This window comes from Nycticebus coucang, chromosome 4 (genome assembly GCF_027406575.1).
Source record: "Nycticebus coucang isolate mNycCou1 chromosome 4, mNycCou1.pri, whole genome shotgun sequence".
NCBI lineage: Eukaryota > Metazoa > Chordata > Mammalia > Primates > Lorisidae > Nycticebus > Nycticebus coucang.
Genome location: NC_069783.1, coordinates 117523811 through 117547363, shown reverse-complemented (window position 1 = coordinate 117547363; position 23553 = coordinate 117523811). Strand labels below are relative to the sequence as shown.

The following is a 23553-nucleotide window of genomic DNA, read 5'->3' as shown; positions in this document are numbered from 1 at the left end:
CACAGGTGATGAGTACCGGCCACTGTTGTCCTCCCAGGAGACCACGGCTCAGATCCTGGCCCAGGGGCTCAACCCCCTTGATCACAGGAGGTGGAGAAGCAAGTCTGTGTACTGGAGGGTCCTCAAGGTATTCAAGGTAGGAAGTGGGACTGGGCCAGGCCCACAGCTTCATGATAGTGACCAGACTGTGGCCACACCACCTTCTGTGGCTCCACAAGAGTGTGGGCCTGTGGTCTGTTGACACTGGCTCAGAATAAATGATTTGGGACTTGATGGGAAAGTGAATTGTAGAGCTTGGCTGCTGGCTTGACCTGGGGAGAGTGTCTGCCTGGGGATGGAGAGACAGGAGGAGGGGACCACTCCGGATGGAGATGAGGGCAGGCAGCTGGGGCTGGGGGGAGGGAGGGAGCTGAGATAAAAACAAGATTGAGTTTTTCTGATCTCCCGCCACTTCCCTGGGCTCAGCATTCCCTGAGTCTAGATCTGAGTGGGAGTGCCTGGGCTGGTTTCCATGACAGATATAGCCACCTTCCATGACCCAGACCAAAAAGATTAGGAGTCTGGCCTCACATCTAGAGACAATCCAATCTGTATATATTTTAGGCTATCTCAGTTCAATAATGAACTATATCTGCACCCCACAGTGGCTCTGGCTGAGTCATGACCTCAGGCAAGTCACTTAACCTCTCTGAGCCTCACTTTCCCCTACTGTAAAATGGAGATGATGATACAGTCCTTCTCTGTCTGCAGCGCTTCTGTTAGTTATTGCTGCAATAATGCTGCGTAATAAACAACCCCCACATCTCAGTGATTTACAATGACAATATCCTTTTTGTATTCACGGGTCTGTGGTTGTCTGGAGTGACTCTACTTCAAACTGTGGTCATTCATTCACGTCTGCCCCATATCTAATTCCGGGGTCATTAGGGTACCTGGGGTGTGTTTTTCCTTGGTGGAAGAGGACAAGGCCTACTACACAAGCACATTCAAAGCCTCTGTTCACATCACGTTCAACAACAGCCCCTTGGCCGAGCCTGACCTCAACAGAGAAACATCATCTGACAAAGCATGTGGGTGTCTGGAGAGTTGGGAACAGTGACAATTTAATGGATGTTGGTTAAAAACCAATATGTGGAGTCAAAGCATGTACCCTTCTATGTGGCTTCGGACAAATTCCTTAACCTCTCTGGGCCTCTGTTTTTGTATATTCATAGGGTTGGTTTCAGGATTAGCATATGAGGGGCTGTGGTTGGGTGAATGGTTGCACCCCCACCCAGCAAAGATATCCACATCTGTGAATTTGTTACCTTACATGGCAAAAGGGACTTTGCAGGTGACTAAGGGGAGCTAGAGAGAGTATCTTGGATTGTCTAGTGGGCCCATTGTCATCACTGGGTTCCTCATAGGCAAAGAAGGAGGCAGGAGTGTCAGAGTCAGAGAAAGAGGTGTGAGGAACGAGCGTGGGTTGCAATGATATGGGGCCAAGAGCCAAGGAATGCAGGTGCTCCCTGGAAGCTGGATAAGGCAAGGAAACTAATTCTGCCCTAGAGCTTCCAGGAACAACCCTCTTGACACCTTGACTTTAGGACTTCTGCCCTCCAGAACTGAAAGAATTCTATTTGAAATCTATAAGTTTATGTTCATTTGTTCCAGCGATGATGGGAAACACACAGGTGCTTAGTCTGGAGGTGGGCTCTGATGACAGCAACCTTTGTCTTGACTCTCTGAGGTCTGTGTGTGGGCAGCTGGGACTCAGGCCTTCCCGCTCACACCCTCCCATCTTTGCCCACCTGACAGTTGCCCGTGGAGTTCCTGCTGCTCCTCACTGTCCCCGTCGTGGACCCGGACAGGGACGATCGGAACTGGAAACGGCCCCTCAACTGTCTGCATCTGGTCATCAGCCCCCTGGTCCTGGTCCTGACCCTGCAGTCAGGGGCCTGTGAGTATGCCCCTCTGCACCCAGATCAGCCTACCTTCCTCCTCCCTACATTCTGAGGTTTTCTTTTCAACTACACCAGGGGTCTTGGGCTAGCAACAGAATCCTGGACATACAGCAGGCAGTTAACATGTACTTGTGCCATAAGGGACACCAGCCTGGAAGTCCATCCAGGAGACCTCCCCGTAGTCAGTTGGTCCAGTCTGGATGGAGACTGCAGATGGGTGACCCTTGGGCCAAGTCCAACCTTTTGGCTTGTTTGCCTGCATTAAAAAATTTGGAGATTTTACTTCAACCTCCAGATTTTGGCTTTTCAAGATCTGGGCCACATCCCTGAAGATAGTATTGATTGGAGCAGAGAAGGACAGCCCTCCTGAGGTGCCTGTGGCCTGGATCATCATAGTCCCCTCTGTTACCTGTTGGGGACGCAGGCTGAGTTTGTGTAACTTGACTGGTCCCCACTGAATTCCCCATTTGAATATTCCCTATCTGCCCCGGAATGTCTGCTCTGGCTGAGGAAATGCCCAGATTTGTCTGGCATCTCCTAACTCCTGCTGCCCAAGTTTCTTCATGTTGTCTAACTTTAGTATCTCATGCTGCCCATTCCTCTCTGTCAACCCAGGGGCATTGACTGGAGGTGGTGGTGGGACTCTGGTGGCAAATGTGTGGCTGGGTATGATGTCATTTGCCAGAACAGTGTTAGGATGAAATACCTGCCACATTCTCTGTGAGTTTTATCCCCACTTGAGAGGATGCTGGCACCAAGGGAAGGGGACTAGGAGAAGAGGGGGTAGAGAGTGACCTGGAGTTGGGAAGAACTGCCCTCCAGGGCTGTCCAGTTCCTCACAGCGCTCCCATTGCCCATGGATCTGGGAAGCCCTGCCTCTCAGGCCAGGGCAAGACTTGCTTTTGCAATCATTGTGGCTTCTTAAGAGAGTACCGTATTTTGCTGTGTATAATGTGCCCTTTTTTTGCACACATTTTTGAAGGGAAAAATAAGGATACACGTTACACATGGGCAGTACTGATTCTACGTCTCTATATAAATGTTTTTAATTCTTTTATTTATGGTGATGCACTAAAAGTGTAATATGGTGATGCACTAAAAATGTAACTCTATGTTAAAAAATAAATGCTTAGGGGTGGCGCCTGTGGCTCAGTGGGTAGGGCGCTGGTCCCATATACCGACAGTGGCAGGATCAGACCCAGCCCTGGCCAAACTGCAACAAAAAATTAGCCGGGCGTTGTGGCGGGCGCCTGTAACTGTAGTCCCAGTTATTTGGGAGGCTGAGGCAAGAGAATCTCCTAAGGCCAGGAGTTAGAGGTTGCTATGAGCTGTGACACCACAGCACTCTACTGAGAGCAACAAAGTGAGACTCTGTGTCTACGAAAAAAATAAATAAATAAATAAAATAAATGCTTAACTTTCTTTATATTACTTAGACCAAGTACCTAAATATGAACCAATAAAACTTTGAATTAAAAAGTTACAATGTGGTCAGGCGTGGTGGCTCATGTCTGTAAGTTTAGCACTGTGGGAACCCAACGCAGCTGGATCCATTGAATTCAGGAGTTTGAGACCAGCATGAGCAAAGCGAGACCTGTCTCTACTAAAAATAAAAAAATAATTAAAAAAAAACTAGCCAGACATGGTGGGAGGCACCTGTAGTCCCAGCTATTAGGCAAGAGAAACGCTTGAGCCCAAGTGTTAGAGTTGCTGTGAACTATGATGCCACGGCACTCCACCCACAGCTACTGAGTAAGACTCTGTCTCAAAAAAAAAAAAAGTCCAGGTGCAGTAGCTCATGCCTGTAATCCTAGCACTCTGGGAGGCCAAAGCAGCTGGATTGCTTGAATTCACAAGTTCGAGACCAGCCCAAGCAAAAGCGAGATCCTGTCTCTACTAAAAATAGAAAAACTGAGGCAAGAGGATAGCTTGAGCCCAAGAATTGGAGGTTGCTGTGAGCTATGACACCACAGCACTCTTCCCAGGACAGTAGCTTGAAACTGTCTCAAAAAAAAAAATAATAATAATAATAATTAAAACACAAGATTTTTTTCCCTGCAAGTTAGAACTAAAAATGTGGGTGCACGTAATATACAGGAGTGCATTATATACACAGCAAAATACAGGGAATTCCCAAACATCTGCCATTCACAAACCAGCTTCTTGATTTGTTCCCTTAGTCTATACTATTACATTTGGTATGTTTCCTTTCTTTTCTCTTTTTTTTTTTTTTTTAAGACAGAGTCTCACTCTGTGCCTTAGGTGGGTAGAGTGCTTGGCATCCTAGCTCATTGCAACCTCAAAGTCCTGAGCTCAAGCTATCCTTTTGCCACAGCTTCTTGAGTAGCTTTCTATTTTTAGTAGAGACAGGGTCTCACTCTTGCTCAAGCTGGTCTCGAACTCCTGAGCTCAGTCAGTCCACCTGCCTCAGCCTCCCAGACTGCTGAGATTACAGGCATGAGTCACTGTACCCAGCCTGGTATTTTTCTTAAATCTGCTCCTGTTTTAAAGCAAGTTTATTGAAAAGGAAGCCTGTATCACCTGCATCATTTCCAATATTTCAAGATAACTGCAAAAGTAAATACAATAAAAGTAAGCCATCGTACCGGGTCTTCCTGAGTCAAGCCCTAAGCCGGAAACCTGTACTCTCTAGTGAAATGGGCAGGGTCAGTGGGTGTTGCTGGTGTCAAAGTCCTCTTAGCACCAAACGAAAACTTTCTCCTTGTTACAGTGAGAGAACTGAAGAAATCTCTTTCCTGAGACATGATCCTGTGGTATTTACTGTCCTGACCACATGGCCCTCACACCATCTAGTGGTAGCAGGTGCACCCTGGAGAAAGACCAGTTCTGGCTAAAGCATTTGTGACTCCCTTCTGGGCTGAGCACTGTAGAGAGAGAACCTGCAGACTCAGCTCCTGGCCCAAGCGCGACATGTCATGAGTCATGGAGAGTCTTCCTTCCAGAACTCATTGCCCATCTGTGGCCTCCACCCTCTCCAGGCTGTCCTAGAGCCATCTTTGTAATGTGCCACTTCTCAATGTTATGGTCACTTCTCTACCCAAAGAACTCCATGGCTCCCCAGTGCCTCTGGAAAAGTCATTCGAGGCTTCTGAGATTCTGAACCCACTGCCTTGCCTAGCCTTTTCTCTGCTTGTCTTTCTTTTTTATTTTATTTTTTTGAGACAGAGTCTCGCTATGTCGCCCACAGTAGAGTACTGTGGCATCACAGCTCACAGCAACCTCAAACTCTGGGGCTTAAGAGATTCTCTTGCTTCGACCTCCCAAGTAGCTAGGACTACAGGCACCCCCCACAACGCCCGGCTATTTTTTTGTTGCAGTTGTTTAGTTGGCCCAGGCCGAGCCCTGTGTATGTGGCTGGCGCAGTGACCACTATGCTACGGGTGCTGAGCCTCTTTGCTTTTCTTGACACAGATTTTCCTGGTTCCTTCCCACCCTACTCTTCTCTTTTCCCACAGAGCCCTTGAACTCTGCTACTTAACCCTCAGAGGCCAATTGCAGTGGCTCACACCTATAATCCTAGCACTTTGGAAGGGTGAGGCAGGAGAATCTCTGGAGATCAAGAGTTCAAAATGAGCCTGAGAAACATAGTGATACCCCCTGCCCACCATCTCTACAAAATAAAAAATAAATGGCAGGGTGTAGTGGTACGTGCCTATAGTCCCAAGTAGGGGAAGCTGAGATAGGAGGATCACTCAAGCTCAGAAGTTCAAGGCTGTAATGAGCAATGATCATGCCACTGCACTCTAGCCTGGGTGACAGAGTGCAATCCCATCTTTAAAACAAAAGCAGTGCCCTGCCATCCCCCAGCCATCTCGTAAAATTACTTTAGCGCAGGCTTAGCAAATATGAAAGAGCTTACTCCCCCAGGCATCCAGTTCTAAAGCCAGCACTATAGGTAAAAGTCATGTTTGTTTGCCTTTTTTTGAGACAGAGTCTCAGTTTGTCACCCTCGGTAGAGTGCTGTGGTGTCACAGCTCACAACAACCTCAAACTTTTGGGCTCAAGTGATTCTCTTGCCTTAGCCTCCCAAGTAGCTGGGACTACAGTTGCCCACCACAGTGCCTGGCTATTTTTAGAGACAGGGTCTCGCTCTTGCTCAGGCTGGTCTCGAACTCATGAGCTCAAGCGATCTATTGGCCTCGGCCTCCCAGAGTACTAACATTACAGGCACGAGCCACAGCACCAAGCCCAATGTTATTTTTTTTTTAATTGCCTTTTGTCAAATTGTCCCCTGAGAAGAACAAAAGGAAAGTCTTGATGGACGCATCTGGGCATTCAACAGTCATCATCTTTAAGACAAGTATCAACTCTAGTGGTGAAAAGGGTGGCATATAGGGAATTCTAGGGTGTTCTTTCTGCCTATAGGGTTCCCCACTTTAGTATTTTAACATGAAGCCTCTGGGAACCTTCATGGATTTGTTAATGGATTAGAAGAAGGAGTGAACTGATCAAAAGAGCAGGGGTTGGGCACCTGTCAGCATGTAAGGTTGGGTTTCACCACACAGCTCATCTCAGGGAGCAGTGCCTATCCATTGGTAGTGCCTGGCTGCAGGCTGCTGGCTAGGAGCTCAATTAGACTGAAGCATTGTGGTTGATTAGTGATGTCTGCCATGGAAGAGAGAAAGGATAATGGTGGTGAGTAAGTCTTAGCCATTCCCATCCTATTTCCACAACAAAAGTTTGGAGAGAGTTTTTTATGTGTCTGTCTTTCTTCTTGAATGTAACTAGCTTGAGGGCAGGGACTGCATTTTTAATTTTTTTTGTCCTCTTGAAGCCTCTAGGACAGGGCATAGGAGATATTCACCTTATATCCAGTTAATTTATAAGCAAGTTTTGTTTGCAGGTTTCCACACCCAGGCTCCCTCAGTCATTCTGGGGGGCCTCTAGGAGGAGGTGCCAAGATGAAGCTGTGTGAGTACCAGCTCCCTTTTCTTATCCCACTGCAGATGGTGTCTACGAGATAGGTGGTCTCCTTCCCGTCTGGGCTGTGGTGGTGATCGTGGGCACAGCCTTGGCTTCCGTGACCTTTTTTGCCACATCCAACAGCGAGCCACCCAAGTTTCACTGGGTGAGCATCCTAGGCTCTCCAAGCGTGGTGGGGGGATGCTGAGTTCTCCTAGGCAGACATCCTGTCTGCGCCTCCGGGGCAATTTGACCAGTAATTACTTCCGATGGTGACAGGCTAACTGAACTTTGAAGCTACTTTTGAGGGGTTTTGTGTCTGTTTGTTCAGGGTTCTTTTGGGGTTTTTTTGGTAACATATTTATTTTATTTAGATGTAATTCACATACCATACAATATGCCCATTTAAAGTGTACAATTTAATGTTTTTTATTATATTCGCAGAGTTGTACAACCATCACTACAGTCAATTTTAGAGCATTTCATCACCCCCACAAAGAAACCTCATTCCCATTAGTAATCACTCCCCATCTCCCCCCTGGCCCCAGGCCCTGGCCGCCTCTCCTCTACCTTCTGGCTCTATGGATTTACCTATTATGGAGATTTCATATAAATTGAATCATACACTACCTGATTGATTGTGACCGTTGCTTTCACTTAGCATGATGTTTTCAAGGTTCATCCAGGTTCTGGCGTGGTCAGGACTTCCTTTTTGTGGCTGAATAATATTACGTGTGTGGATAGAACACATTGTGTTCAGCCATTCGTCTGGTGATGGACATTTGGTTTATTTCCACTTTTTGGCTATTGTGAATCATGCTGCCAAAATTTGTACACAAAAATTTTTTTTTGAGACAGAGTCTCACTTTGTCACCCTCAGTAGAGTGCTGTAGCATCACAGCTCACAGCAACCTCAAACTATTGGACTCAAGCAATTCTCTTGCCTCAGCCTCCCAAGCAGCTGGGACTACTGGCGCCCACCACAATGCATGGCTATTTTTAGAGACAAGGTCTCACTCTGGCTCAGGCTGGTCTCAAACCTGTTAGCTCAGGCAATCTACACACCTTGGCCTCCCAGAGTGCTAGGATTATGGGCATGTACATGTACAGCCACCCCATGTACAAGTTTTTGTGTAGGAATGTGCTTTCATTTCTCTTGGGTATTTTGCTAGGAGCAGAATTGCTAGGTCAAATAGTAACTGTGTGTTAAGCTTTTTGAGTAACTGGTAGCCTGTTTTTTTACCACACTAGTGAAGCCTTTGGGTTTCTAATGATCACAGTCCAGTGATGGAGTAGTGTGGTCTTTCTGGGTGCCTTTTTCCATTCTTTCTAGCACTCTAAGGAATTTTTGACAGTTTTCCCAGAGACTTCTTTCAAAGGTTTATTTAAATTTTTCATTTTTTAATACTTATTGATATGTATTTTTTTAATTTTTAGAAATTCAGAATGAATGTGCCAACCCAAAGGAGGTCAGATTTTCAATACATTGATCATTTAGGGAAGTAGTCTTTTACTATTTAGGGAAAGTTTACTTTTGCTTTTTTTTTTGAGACAGAGTCTCACTCTGTTGCCTAGGCTTGAGTGCATCATGGTAGCTCACTGCAACGTCAAACTCCTGGGCTTAAGCCATCCTCCTGTCTCAGCCTCCTCAGTAGCTGGAACTACAGGTGCTTGCTCTTGCTCAGGCGGGTCTCCAATAGTTGGTCTCAAGCAGTCCTCTGGCCTTAGCCTCTCAGAGCACTACGATTACAGACATGAACCACCATGTCTAGCCAACTTTTACTATTTTTTTTTTAGTACAAATATATGCTATAACATGGATGAACCTTGAAAACATTGTGCTGAAAAAAAACAGTAACAAAAGACCACATATTGTATGATTCCCTTTATATGAAATGCCCATGAGGAACCAATCTCTGGAGAGGTTGCCAGGGCTGGTGGGGGAGAGGATGAAGTGGGAGTGACAAGGTCACTTTTGGGAATTATTGGTAGTAATTTGATTCATGGATTAGAAATCTGATAAAAGTTATGATGAACCATTGATGAACTATTCCTTTCTCAACAAAGTGATAATGTTGAACTAATGTTTTATTGAGCACTTAGTATATAGGTAGGCACTAGTTGTATATGTAGGTCACTACAAAAGTTTTGAGACAAACTGTTATGATCCATTATTTCACTCCCAAGAAACACAGTCATCAGCATCCTTTCTGATTTATCCATGCAAGTTTCCACTTGCTAGGCTTATTGGTATTGCAAGGAGGGGCTTCATTTGTTTTTGTCTGCATGGATTTTATGTTTCTTGATTTTTGTGCATCTCAAAACTTTTGTAATGACCCACATATATTATAGAAATTTGTTTTATGCTCATAACAACTTCACGAGGTAGATACTGTCATCATCCCATGTTACAGGTGAGGAACTGAGGCTGTATCCCTGTTAGGGGCTGGCCTTGGTCCCATCAAAATACCATTCCCCCCTCAGCTCTTTGCTTTCCTGGGCTTCCTGACCAGCGCCCTGTGGATCAATGCAGCTGCCACAGAGGTGGTGAATATCTTGCGGTCCCTGGGTGTGGTCTTCCGGCTGAGCAACACTGTCCTGGGGCTCACGCTGCTGGCCTGGGGGAACAGCATTGGAGGTGACTCGGGGCTGGGTGGGGTTCTTGGGTGAGTGAAGCCATATCATAGTTCTTTGATTCCCCCACCCAGAGTTGTATCTGAGCTGGGGTGCCCAGGCGGCCTGCCCTTAGCATGTGTTCAGTGCCCACTGTCATTTTGGAGTGAACACCATTGGGCATTGGGGGGAGACGGCCTGGACGACAAATGGACCAGTAAACTCTGTAGATGTGGAGACATGAGGTGGCTCCCTAGAGTTCAGACAGGACATGGAGTCCATTGCAGTCAACTCTGCTTTGATGTATACATGAGTATGTGACATATGCAGGCATTCACACATACACATACATACATACATACAGGTAAGGTTGGCCAGGTTGTGCACTGCACAAGAGCATCCAGACAAGAGGGCAGGGCCAAAATCCAGCCCTCCTACTACTGTTCTTGGGTACTTTTTTCGAATTCACATGGAAGTGCCGTGTGTGCTAGGAGCATATGGGACTTGGGTAAAAAATTGGTAGCAGCATCTCTTACCCACAAACTTGCTCTTGGTGGGAAAGAGTGGGGTAAAAGGAATTAAGGAGGGAATTGTGTCTTACAGGCTGCTGTAGCCTCCCTCAGCACCCAGTCGGCTAGTACTGGGTGGGCATTCATCAGTGCTTGGTGCCAGGTGGGCATTCATCAGTGCTTGTTGCCTGAATGGATGTGGGTGAGAATGAAGGTGTGACAGAACAAGGAGGGCCAGGGGCCCGGGCGAAGCCGAGTCATCACTTAGGGTCCCCTCTGGTTTCCACACAGATGTCTTCTCAGATTTCACACTGGCTCGCCAGGGATACCCACGCATGGCATTCTCTGCCTGTTTTGGTGGCATCATCTTCAGTATCCTTTGTGGGACCACCCTTGACCTCACCGTGTGGGACTGGCTTTCGATGTGACACTTTGAGCAGGTGTTGTGACTGTTTGAGCCTCAGGCTCCTCATCTGTAAAATGGGGATGCTCAGAGTACTAACTGCATAGGGTTGTTGTAAGGATCCAATGAGGTGAATAAAACTCTTGGCCCTTGGTAAGTGCTCAGGGGACGCAGCTATTATTGTTAGGGCAGGGGTGGTATCAGCAAATGCCCACACAGTGACCTTGGCCCACAGAGTGTGGCATGTGCACAAAACCCTCAGGCCACACAGCCAGCACGTGGTGGCACTACAGCTGGAACCTATTCCCATCTGGTTACAAAGCTCTTCCTTCACAGCCCCTCGCTGGCCATACCTGTCCTTTCTGTTATAGACCAGGGGTGAGCAAACAACAGCCCTCTAGTCAAAGGTAAATGGTGGGGCGAGGTAAAGCACCCAAGACAGTGCCCCCCACACAGAAGACACTCAACAGCAGTGGACATCATTGGCTGCTAAATAAAGTACTGATATCACCTGAAGTACAGCTCTCTTCAGACTCCCTGGCGACAGGGCCTTGGGTGAGCTGCCATGCAGGTGCCTAGTTGGCAACACGGTCTGATCAATGGACACCATCATGATGCCTGCCGCTTTAACTCTGGAGCTGGGCAGGTCCCTTGGTGTTCTTTTTATGCCCACCAAGACCTGTTCCTGGCTTTTGGGCTGTGGCCTCTCCTGACCTCTCAGGTTAGGTAGGAAGGAGGGAGCCCTGAATGACCTCTCAAGATGGCCTTGACTCCTGCTGCACCACCTGTTAACTCACGGGACTGGGGGCAGTCACTTCCCCTTACCTGGCCTCAGTTTCTCCATCTACTGAGTTCTCACAGGTACTGAACAGTTCTGGCATCTTACCCCCTCCCTGTAGACTACAGTGTGCACCCATCTTCTCAGAGGCACCAAAACCAGATAGGGTCTCTCAGGTAGGGATTTCATCAGGGGGAGGAGGAGTTGGGCAGAGATGATAAAGAAAGCCAAGTACATTGTTTACTGTGGCATCCCAAGCCCGCAGGTTGCACCGATTAGGAGGGACAGGCTGTGTGGTTGGCTTATGGGCAGACTGTTCCAGCAAAGCTTCCTGAGCTGGGCTGCAGATATCCTTGTGGGCGTGGGGCTGGGCTGCCTGCTGCAGATCACCCGGAGCCACATGGAGGTGAAGGTGAGTGGCCAGACGCTTCTGCAAGGGGCCTCAGCATAGTGCCTCCCCCTCAACCTTCTAAACCCTCTGGCAGGGGCGACCATCTACATCTCAGAAGGTTATACTTCCTGGGGAGGAGGACCTTTGTGTTCATGACAAGTCTGACTTATAGACTATTTTGGAAATAGTTTGCATACTGAGTTGAAAAAATACATACTCCTTTTAAGTTCACAGAGTAAAATGTAGCTTGGGAGGAAGAGGCAGGAAGGCCCTGGGTTTGGGTCCTGGGTTCTTCAAAGCCTTAAGTCTTGCTATATGACTTCAACTGGCTTAGGACATGTCTGGGCCTCAGTTTCCTCCCTGTGAAATGGGGCTGATGGCACCTCCCAAGCTTCCTGGAGGAGCATTCAGGGCCAGGCTGAATACCGTATCCCAATGCTGCCCATAGAGAGGGCTGGGATGAGAGAGATTACAGATGCCACGTATTGAGGACAGCCCCACAGTTAGGGAGCCCAGCAGATTTGGAGAAGGTTCAAATGGCAGAGGTTTTCAGGCAGGCTTAAGAATTTTCTGGGTACTGGTGACTGACTTATGTGCTCCAAGGAGAAGGGGTCTAGGAATCTGCATTTTTAACACCCTCCCTGGGGCCCCTTCCTACAAGGGCTCCATTTGAGAGACTATTCTGTTCTGTTTTGTTTTTTCTTTCTGGGAGGCAAAGTCTCACTCTGTTGCCCTGAGTAGAACACCATGGGATCATCACAGCTCACAGCAACCTTAAACTTTTGGGCTCAAGTGATCCTTTTGCCTCAGCCTTTCAAGTAGCTGGGACTACAGGCGCCTGCCACAACACCTGACTAGTTTTTCTATTTTTAGTGATAGGGTCACAGAGTCTCTCTTGCTAAGGCTGGTCTCAAACTTCTGAGTGCAGGCGATCTACCCACCTTGGCCTCCCAGAGTGATAGGATTACAGGGTGAGCCATTGTGCCTGGGCCAAGAAACTATTCTTAACAAGAGGGTTAAAAACTCAAAACACTAGGGCTAGACAGTTACCAGACGTGTGGGTGCTTCAGGTAGGATTCATGTGGCCAGATCTTCCAGGTTTCCTAGAGAAAAAGAAGTCAAGATTGCTAGGTGAAGTTTTCATACTTTAAAATATCCCACAGGGCAAACAAAATCCGTGCAAGGCAGGTTGGGGGCTTCAGCCACAAGCTGGAAGTCCCTACCCCCACATCTCTATTCTGAAGGACTTAAATTCAAAGACCAAACAAGAATCCTTAAGTGGGGAGGGGGTGCTTAGGGGCTGGTTTCAGGCCTGTGTGAAAGCACTATGTTTTGAGGCTGAAAGATGGAGTAATTAATGGGGAGAAAGTCACCCACCTCTTCCTAGAGAGACCTCTAGTTCTTGAATAGCTGAAGTGTACTAGCCATTCCACAAACAAACAGCTACTTGGGACTTGCAAAGTTTGCTTTGCTGAAAGGTGTATATCCTCTGTAAATTTTGTTTACATTCTTCATGGGTCTACTCCATACTAGTCATTATCGATTCCAGGGCATTTCCAAATGATGAGGCTTTAGAGCAGCCTCTTCTTTTCTCTTGCTCTGTGTATGTGTGCCACTGGCTCTGTTCTGAGTTTAGGAAATGCTCCTGCCATTAAATTGCGTAAGACTCAAGACACAGCCACATGGAAGGATGGTGAACTGTTGGGTGGAAAACACAGGTCACGTTCCCATTTCTATTATCAAAATGGATGTATTTGTCCATATATATGTGTGTCCTCACGCAATGTCACCACAAGGGGAGGCAGGATAGGGTGTTATTTCAGAGCCTGGGCTTAGAGATTTGTACTCATAAGTGACAACTGCACATTGTCCTCATCTGTGGATTGGGGATGAGAACCGTGCTCCCCTTATAGGTGGCCGGGAAGATGAGAGGCCACGGCACACACAGCCCCGCAGCACAGTGCCTGCTGTTAAATCCATAGCGTGTGTTGGATCAATGTAAAGTCTGGAAGGAAGGGAAATGGGAAGGGGACAATTTCACTCCCTTCTACTCTTCTGTAGTGCTTGTAAATTTTTCAACTGTACATAACAAATATATATAACATATTGTATTAGTTTCCATGGGCTGTCATAACAAATCACCACAGACTGGGTGGCTGAAAACAGAAATCTATTACCTCACAGTCCTGGAGGCCAAAAGTCTGAAATCAAGGTGTCAGCAGGGCTGTGCTCCCTCTCAAGGCTCTGGGGGAGGGTCCTCCCTCGCCCCCCACCAAACCTCTGGTGACTCTGTAATTCTTTGCCTGTGGCTGCATCACTCCAGTCTGCGCCTCCGTCATCACACGGCTCTGTTTCTCTGCGTCTCTTCTTCTGATAAGGACACCAGTCATTGAATTTAGGAGCAGACTTAAGTCCAAGATGATCTCATCTTGAGATCCTCAGCTTGTGTCTGCAAAGACCCTGACTATTTCTAGTCAGGTTACCTCCTGAGGTTCTGGAGGGATGTGAACTGGTGGGGACACTATTGGCCCCACTACATATAAAAGCCCTAGAACCTGTAATCTACCGACCCTCCCTCTCAGCTCCCCAGTTCCAGTGTCCTGGAAGTGGTCGAGGAGCCCATCTTCTGTCTGACACCTGGGCTCTCGTTCATTCCTTTCCGCTGCCATTCCTTCATCACTGCATCTTTTTATTTTGTTACACACTCATTCCTTCCTTCCCCTAGAACAGTGGTTCTCAACCTTCCTAATGCTCCAGCCCTTTAATATAGTTCCTGTGGGTCTCGACCCGCAGGTTGAGAACCGCTGACTAGAGGAAGGTGTCAGCCCAAGGCCTTTGGAGTCAGGCCTCAGTTCCAGTGCAGTGCTGTTGAGCGCCTTGGAAAGTCAGTCTCTTAGAATCTTAGTTTCCGCATTTGTAAACTGGAGCCCGTGGCAGGACCTGGACACTATGACTGTTAGAGCAGACAAGACAGTGCTTGGGAGGGTCTTCGCACAATGCCTGGCATATAGTAAGCACTAATAGACACATATGTACAGCTACCGTTTCTTCAAAGCCTTATATTTTTTCCATTTTATTATGAAAAAATGCAAACATAGAACAGTTGAAAGAATAATACAATAAACACTCACATTCCTACCACCCAGACGCTACTATTTACATTTTGCTCTATCATCTGTCCTGTCTGTCCATCTATCTCAGTGGTTCTCAACCTTCCTAATGCCGCAACCCTTTAGTACAGTTCTTAATTTTATGGCTGGGGGTCACCACAACATGAGGAACTGTATTAAAGGGTCTCAGTATTAGGAAGGTTGCTAATCCTTCCTAATCCACTGATCTATCTGTTCATCCATCTTCTTAAAAAAAATTTCTTTTTTTTTGGCCAGACATTGTGGTGGGCGCCTGTAAGTCCCCAGTATTTGGGAGGCTGAGGCAAGAGAATCACTTAAGCCCAAGAGTTTGAGGTTGCTGTGAGCTTTGACGCCATGGCATTCTACCAGGGTGACAGCTTAAGACTCTGTCTCAAAAAAAAAAAAAAATTAGTTTTTATGATTTTTTTTAATTTAAAAAATTTAAAAAAAAATGTTTTTTGAGACAGTCAGTTGCTCTGTTGCCCCAGGCTAGAGTGTCACAGTGTCACACCTCATAGCAACCTCACACTCCTGGGCTCAAACGATCCTCCTGCCTCAGCCTCCTGAGTAACTGGGACTACAAGTGCTCACCACGATGTCAGCTAGTTTTTCTGTATTTAGTAGAGACGGGGTCTTGCTCTTGCTCAAACTCCTGAGCTCAATGATCTCCCCACCTTGGCCTCCCAGAGGGCTGGGATTACAGGCGTGAGCCTATTGGATACCAGCCCCAACAACACTGGGTTCCCTCCCAATGGCTTGATTGAACGAGAGGACGAAAGAAATGAAAAAATGAGAGACAAGGGAAAGTTGTAAGAGTTAAGCTGGGCCAGGAGACTGCATATCTTTCCATGTGAGGTTCAATATACATGCAGCCTCTTGCCCAGGCCAGCTCCATTTACATTTCATACACCATTGTTTTAATCATAAATCTTATGAGGGAAAAGCAAACAATTCTGATATGGTTCTTGCTATGCTTGCATTTCTCTAAACTATTTCTTTAACAACGTTAATTGGATGGATTTACTTTACTTTTATTGCTCTAAGTTATTTACGATCTTTGTAACACAGAGTATGGGACGGTAAGAGCAGGATGTCAGAGAAGACCCCAATTAAGCCAGCACACAAATCACAGAAGTGACAATTAACTCAAGAAGCTTGTTGCTCAGACAGACACTTCTGGTCATAGCAAGGTGACTGAAACAAAGAAATATTTTGTCTCCATATCAGGTCCGGAGCAAATCTTGCCTTCTTTAACAAAGTTTAAACATTCTGCATATCTACAGACTCCCTCTCTCAGAGCAAATAGCCCTGCCCATGTGGGTGAGTCTTGCCTGTTCAGAGACCTCCAATGGCCACTGTAGAGTCGCACTGGGGAGGAGTGAAATTCCAGCAAGCCGCTTTTTTTTTTTTTTTTTTTGAGACAGAGTCTCAAGCTGTCACCCTGGGTAGAGTGCTGTGGTGTCACAGCTCACAGCAACCTCAAACTCTTGGGTTTAAGCAATTCTCTGGCTTCAGTCTCCCAAGTAGCTGGGACTACAGGCACCCACCACAATGCCTGGTGGCATATTTTTTTGTTGCAGTTGTCATTGTTGTTTTAGCTGGCCCGGGCTGGGTTCGAACCCCCCAGCCTTGGCGTATGTGGCTGGCGCCTTACCCACTGAGCTATGGGCTTAAGTTTTAAAGGTGCCCCAGGCCTTCAGCAGCACATTGTATTGGGCTCAGGATTCTTCTGAATCCACTACTCTCCTGTTTCTGTTTTTCCTTTGTCCATTCTCTGCAATCATTTTCTTTTTTCAATTTCTAACCTACTTATAATACTTGAATATTGGTTTTAAGCGTATAAAATCACTTTTACTAGCAATTTGTGCAAGCACATCAAGATATGGCTCTCCCCTTAAGCACTTCCAAATGCCCCTTCATGAGCCACTGTGCCCAACCCCATCTTATTTTTTGATGCATTTCATAGTAGGTGGAGGATATCAGCATTATTTCTCATTAACTACAGCTAACCTCCTTAACCTCATTGACTACTAATGACATACCTCTTTAACTAGAGTTCAGTGTTAAAAACCTAGTGTTGTCATTAGGTGAGACTTGAGCAGGGGAGCACTCAGGCAGGTGCAATAGGCTGAAGCTGGAAGAGCAGTGTCTCTTTCCCTGCTGCTTGAGTCTGGAAACTTCTGGGACCATATCTGGGTAACTGCCATCCACAGGAGGCCCTCAAATGTGAACCTTTGGGCTTCAGGCAGGGTGGGGGACAGTGACCACACTGACCCAGCCTCTCCTCTTGTTCCCCCACAGCTGGAGCCAGATGGGCTGCTGGTGTGGGTCCTGGCCGGCGCCCTGGGGCTCAGCCTCGTCTTTTCCCTGGTGTCTGTCCCAGTGCAATGCTTCCAGCTCAGCAAAGTCTACGGCTTCTGCCTGCTCCTTTTCTACTTGAACTTCCTTGTTGTGGCCCTGCTCACTGAATTCGGAGTGATTCACTTGAAAAGCATTTGACTGAAGCCACCTGGTGGTGGCATGTCACTGTAGGCAGATGCCCTCAGCCTCCTATGAGGGGATGACTGGGGACTGGAGCATCTTCTGCAGATTGCAGTGACCATGAGTGGCCCTGGACTCCCATGGGCGGCTCTCGCTGCTGGTCTGAAGTCACCACCATGAGCAGAGGAACTACCGGGTCCCTCAGCTGCCATCAGCCCACAAGCCTTATAACTGGGACTTTGGAGATTGGGCTTTGTTCTGGACACAGGGCTCCAGACAGAAGCTGTACCAGGACTTCTTGAGTTATCTGGGGTGTGGGGAAGGGGATGCTGGCTGCCTTCCAAGCAGTGTTGGACACGCTGGTATGATCAGGGGTGAAGGCATCCACAGGACATAGACTCTGCCTGTTCTCCCTCACTGGGCCTCAGGCCTCCCAGTATCACCTCCTCAGGATGCGAACGGTTGCCTCACCCTAACTCAGAATGTCAGGGTGACAGGACCCCAAGGCCACCAAGAGCTGAACTGTATGTAGAGCTGCACCAACTATCAGAAATGGAATTCAAGATGAGCTAATTTCCAATTTCTAGTTGTCATGTCAACAAAGCCAAAAGAAGCAGGTGCAATTAACAGTAATATGTTTTACTGAACACACTGCTTCCAGAACACCCTCTCCGCCTGTGGCACTGCCATGTCAGTGGCTGCCATGCCACATGGCCTGGCTCTAGACTCTTCCGCTCTGCCTTTGGCTGTGCAGACTTCTCTGTGCCCAGAGCCTTGGGGCTGCCCCGCTGCACACAGGAGTACATGTGTGCCCTGTGCCTACCTCAGGGGAGCCCTGGGTCAGGGGCTCCAGTGCCTGCAAGCTCCAGGGGGACAGAGAGGCTCCCTGGTGCCTTTCTGCTGTCATGATGATCCCACCTTTGAAATAAGCAACTCTTGTATGCCTGATTGCCTTATGCAGGTAAAGAAAAGGATTCGATTATCTTTTATTCCAAATAAAAAATACTGTTTCGAGTGGCACCTGTGGCTCAGTGAGTAGGGCACTGGCCTCATATACTGAGGGTGGTGGGTTCAAACCCAGCCTGGGCCAAACTGCAACAAAAAAATAGCTGGGTGTTATGGTGGGTACCTGTGGTCCCAGCTACTCGGGAGGCTGAGGCAAGAGAATCACCTAAACCCAGGAGTTGGAGGTTGCTGTGAGCTGTGACACCAAGCACTCTACTGAGGGTGATAAAGTGAGACTTTGTCTCTAAAAAAATAAATAAATAAAATAAAAATGTTTCAAGGACATGGTAAAAAACACATGCCCCACTCCTATTAGTTCTCCCTTACCTGGAACCAGGGAGGCGGGGTTAGGGGTGCGGCCGAGGTCAGGGGGACAGGGCTGGGGGTGGGGCTGAGGTGGGTCAGAAGGCCTTAGATGGGACATTCGTCTCCCCACAACACCTGAAGCCATACAAGTCAAGAGGAAGCAGCCACATTTACAAAGCAGAGGCTCTTTAATTAATACGCCAGAAATCCGTAGATACAGTGGGTTTTCTAGGTAACAAATAACCAATGTACAAAACCTACGGCGTTGCTCCCATGCTCCGTACAAAATGATTGTCCTCGTGGTGTGGAGTAAGGCTGGGGCTGGGTCAGGGGAAGCAAGACAGCGCCAGGCAGCATCCCCAAAGTGCCTGCATGTTGGGATGGGGGCACAGTGGCATTGCCACCACTGCCAGGCTATAACCCTGGCCATCAGTCAGTGTCACTCACGTCCACTCAGCTATGATGCTGAGGGTAAGGGGGCATTTGTGCATGGTTATGTCCCCATGCCCTCAGAGCTCACAGCCTGGAGTGACCCTGTCCCTACTTGGTGGGCAAGTTTGAGTGTCAACTTAGCAGGCTCCTAGGTAACCCCACAGGGATGGCTGTCTCTAGCCTCCATGACAAGGGTGCCCCTCCACTAGCTGGAGCCTGGTCCATCGGCACTATTGCCACTTGGATTTGTCCTGTCCTGGCCCAAACCATGCTCCATCTCAGGGCAGGGTTGGACACGCAGACAAGTCACCATGAATAGAGCCACAATCCTACCCATTCTGCAACGGGTGCTCACACTCCCATCGGGGCCTCAACTCCCCTTGGCTAATACCAGTGGATGCTGGCCCCTCCTGGCTTGCAAACCCCTTGGCAGCAGAGAAAGGGACTAGCAGGCCAACACTTGGGCCAGAGGACTCACGCCCACCTTTCAGAACTGTCCCTTGACCCTTGCTTCCCACCGCCCATTTTAGTACACAAAAGCTAAAAGGCACCGAGTTGTGCAAATGAAGTTCCTTCTCCATGGAGGGGAAGGGATTCTGGCCCAGGGCTCAATGCTGAGCTCCTACAATGGCTGCTGGCCCTCCAGAGATGAAGAGGACAATGTCAGCCTCCTGATTCTGTGGGGGATTCACAGTGGTTCTCTACGATTTGTCGTTTTCCCAAAGGGCTGTGCTTTAAAAACAGAAACACCCACTGTTTCTCCCCTGGTGAGGAGGAGAAATGGGCCGAATTGGTTGTGGATCCAGCTTGGCCTTGGAGGTGATCAGGGAATGGAACCAGATGATGCTCCCTTGGGGTCAGGCTCTGCCCTGCCTACTATGTGGCCAGGAAAAGGACAAGGCCAGAGGGAGCCTCTGTCTACCCACCTTCAGAAGTCACAAGAAACAGTTCCTAGAAAGTTGAGATTGGCCCAGTTTGTCCTCTGGTGGTGAGTTCCCCTGCCCACTTCATACCCTTCATCTCACTGACATGGACCCGTGCTGTGCTCGGCTCTGTGGCTCAGGACGGCCAAACCAAGGCTACCTCTGCCCTGACCCTGCTTTGGGAGCTACCACTCCCCACCATCATGGCCAGCAAACCCAACAGGTCTGCTCCAGACTTGAGCACCCATCCTTCCTTGACTGCACTCAGACAGAATCTAGAACTCCAAGGAGGTGCCAGGGGAATTTGATTAAATGAGCATTGATCTGAACCAACTAGCCCAGGGTGAGGTGGGAATCAGACCAGGCTGGGCCACAGGGTTGCAGCCACATCCCGTGGCCTCTCTGTGCTATTTGCTCCTATTCCCAACAGCAACACCTCATGCATGTGTGTGAAGGACTTGCTGTTGTCTTTAGCACAATCCATTTAACCAAAATATCCTTTTGCTTGAACAAGTTAAGTCAAAGGAAAGGGGATTTAGTCAAGAAAGCCCGTCCAGGAATTGGTCTGGGTTGCAACCAGTGCCTGACCTCGTCCCTCTGTGCCTGGTCCCCACAGGGGGCCACTATAGCAGGACTTTCAGCAATAAGGGTTAAACCAAAGGAGTACGCAAGGGAAAGCTTACAGAGCCTGGAGGGAAACTGGTCAGCATGGTCTCTTGCTGCCCAGCACTGGCTAACTAAGCTCTGACCACACAGGTACAATCACACCCCTTGATTCCACCTTTCTATTAGGTCCTGGGCACTGACCCCCAAAGAAGCATTCCAGGACATTATGATATACAAAGAAATACCACCCTGAGGGATTTGGGTTCTTTCCTTCCTAAGTGGTTTTGTCCCTAACACAAGACAGAAACCTACAACATGGCTGCGGGGAGAGTTAGTGGGAAGCTGTCAGGTAGGCCAGGGTCTGAGAGCAGCGCAAGGAGACGGCTTTGGATCTGGCCAAGTAAGCCTGGCCTAGGCTCAGGACAAGCCCTGCAGAACTCAGCAGAAATCTGTTCAACTGGTCTGCCTGTGAAGAGGGCTCCTAGAGCTTCCCACAGTAGGCAGAACTCAGACCTGGCGGCCTGACCCCCTCTCCCCTAACTGGCTTTTAGAGTTAAAGACAACAGGGCAAGGTGGCCACAAGCTGAGCCCCATCTTGTCTGCTTTCTTCCTCTATGTGGATATGTGCATAATATGAGCATGTGTATACACACACACATTAGTTCGATACATCGCAGTAAAATAATACTATTGTGTTATTGCATAGAAGAGACGGTTTCCGGCACTGGGCTAGGTGATGGTCTGGGAGCGCTGGCGGAGGCCTGGGGGCTGCTGGGCGATGGGGATGTCGAGCTGCTGCTGTTCTTCCCGCTCCTTGGCATGCTCCTCGTACCACTCCTAGAGCAGAGCAGATAGGGGCTGAGGGCCACACCCCTCCAGCCAAACCCATGCTCCCCCCAGCCCAATAAGTCACCCAGTTGCCAGCCCCACCCAGCCAGGACTGAACTGCCCCTCACCTGCCTGGACGTGCTGGGAATTCTCAATATGGCCCTAGCAGCAGAAGTCACAATGAAATCTCTCCTGAACTACATAGAGGCTGATGTGAGACTCAGGTAGCAACAATACTCCTTTGTTTGTGAACATGACCTTTTGTCATTCACAGAGGGATTCTCCTATGACATTCCCTTCTGAGCCTGGCGGAATTTCATCCAGGTTTTACACTCCAGAAAACCGAGGCTGGGGAGTTATATAAAGCTGAGTGCCTCTTCCAACTCCCAGGCTGCTTTTGCCACCCTCCAATAGGACTGTGAACACATTTTGGAAAAGTTAAAGGGCTTACCTGCCTAAGACCACTGTTGTTATATTACCTGGTGTTTTCAGGGACTGGAGTATTCAGGAATTAAAAAGTACACCACATGTTTCTCCATATTTCGGTATGTTTTTTAGAGAGAGGGTCTCACTGTGTGTCTCAGGCTGTAGGGCAGTGGCACCATCACAGCTCACTGCAGCCTCAAACTCCTGGGCTCACGTGAGCCTCCTGCCTTGCGTCCTGAGTAGCTATAACTACAGGTACTGTCACAATGCATTCCCGGAAGACTGAACTACACATCTTTAGAGCTTGAAGACTATTTTAGAGAGAGCCTAGCTATGTCCCCTCTTTAGTTTCACAGAGGGGACAGCTGCGGACTGCAGCAGATGGACAGGCAGAGGCAGGGCAGGGCAGCACACCTCTCTCTGAGCACCCGAGAGTGTGTGCTGTTGTGTCATCCCCGCTGCTTTGTGGGAATGAACTGAGTGACTTGTCCCAGGTCACTGAGCCGGGATAGACACAGAAGCTCATATTTCCATGTTCCTGCGACACCAAGTTCAGTGAGCCACTATACATCTGCCCAAAGGACCCTGGCTCTCATGTCTTGTGTTTCTACAGAGCATGTGTAAGCTGCTTCAAGGAAATGGACACTGGTTATTGCTGCTCCAGCAAAACCGAAGGGCTGTGAGAAAGCCAGAAAACAGCATGGCCACAGAAAACCCTCCCTCAGAGCACCAGGGACCCCAAAGAGAAAGGAAAGACTCAAAGCAGGGGCCATAAACTGACAATCTGTGGTCTGTAGGCTTTGTCTGGAAGACCCAGCACCATCTCACGTAGTTCTTTGCAAGTTATTTTTTTCTTTTTTTGACAGAGTCTTACTTTGTCACCCTTGGTAGAGTGCCATGGCGTCATAGGTCACAGCAACCTCAAACTCTTGGGCTTAAGCGATTCTCTTGTCTCAGCCTCCCAGTAGCTGGGACTAAACAATGCTTGGCTATTTTTTTTTTAAGAGACGGGGTCTCACTCTGGTTCAAGCCGGTCTCGAACCTGTGAGCTCAAGCAATCCACCCGCCTTGACTTCCCAGACTGCTGGGGTTACAGGCGTGAGCCACTGTGCCTGGCCTGCAAGGTATTTTCCTTAGTTGTCAATAAGGAAAGATTGGGTGATTGTGAAAAACAAAAAAATCTGATTTTGCTTCTTTTAAATTGAAACAAAAAGACCCCCACTCAATCAAAACAACCTGCCTAACCTGAGTGCAGCAGGGCCTTATTCCTACTGAGCAACCCTCCGCTGGGCCTCGACAGAGGCAGCCCTCTCTGCATATGACCCTCCTTGCCAGTGTGCCATGGCTCCATCCTCTTTTCCCGTTGTGCACATTTGAGTTTGCAGCCCCAGTTCAGATTAACAGAAAGGAGGTTCTGGACAATTCACAAGGGACAGTGCCCTATATTGCTGGCCAGACAGGACGGCTGCCTCTGCCAGGGAATGGGTTAAAAGAGGGCCCCAGCCATGGACCCAGACACTATAGGCAGTGGTCTCAATGGATGACTACACATCTCCCCGCCCAGCCTTCTACCTCTACTCAGAGGGCAGCCCCTGCTCAGGAAGGGAAAGATCCCAACCAGGACTGGAGCCAAGTCGAGGATGTGGCTATGAGGTGGGCAGTGCCTACCTGTATCTCCTCCTGGTACATCTTCAGGCTCAGGTCACTTTTGGTCCTTGATCGCCGTCCCAGAAACACCATGGAAGTTTGCTAAAGAAGAACAGAGGCGCAGGGCTCAGTTACTGGCAGTACAGGACCTCCTTGGGAGCCCCTGGTGCCATGCCCCAGCTGGCCTCGCCACTACTACTCTGGCTTC

The 23553-nt window shown here is 48.4% G+C and overlaps 2 protein-coding genes across 14 annotated transcripts in view; one reads left to right on the top strand and one right to left on the bottom strand.

Annotated features, from left to right (window-relative positions):
* Positions 1-20981, top strand: part of SLC8B1 (solute carrier family 8 member B1) — a 37519-nt gene extending 16538 nt beyond the window's left edge. For 6 of the 8 annotated variants that reach the window (XM_053587241.1, XM_053587242.1, XM_053587243.1 and 3 more), the window contains exons 11-17: positions 6-136; positions 1798-1939; positions 6911-7032; positions 9351-9504; positions 10280-10360; positions 11517-11581; positions 16993-20981. In XM_053587241.1, the coding sequence (XP_053443216.1) occupies positions 6-136; positions 1798-1939; positions 6911-7032; positions 9351-9504; positions 10280-10360; positions 11517-11581; positions 16993-17190 (893 nt within the window). In that variant the 3' untranslated portion in view covers positions 17191-20981. Of the gene's footprint in view, positions 1-5; positions 137-1797; positions 1940-6910; positions 7033-7310; positions 9324-9350; positions 9533-10279; positions 10361-11516; positions 11582-16992 lie in introns of those variants that run through there. The other 2 variants (XM_053587244.1, XM_053587246.1) reach the window with 2 other exon arrangements.
* Positions 20982-21126: 145 nt separating this feature from the next.
* Positions 21127-23553, bottom strand: part of TPCN1 (two pore segment channel 1) — a 73069-nt gene continuing 70642 nt past the window's right edge. For all 6 annotated transcript variants that reach the window (XM_053587232.1, XM_053587234.1, XM_053587233.1 and 3 more), the window contains 2 exons: positions 23367-23447; positions 21127-21281 (listed from right to left, as the gene is read on the bottom strand). In XM_053587232.1, the coding sequence (XP_053443207.1) occupies positions 21174-21281; positions 23367-23447 (189 nt within the window). In that variant the 3' untranslated portion in view covers positions 21127-21173. The remainder of the gene's footprint in view (positions 21282-23366; positions 23448-23553) is intronic.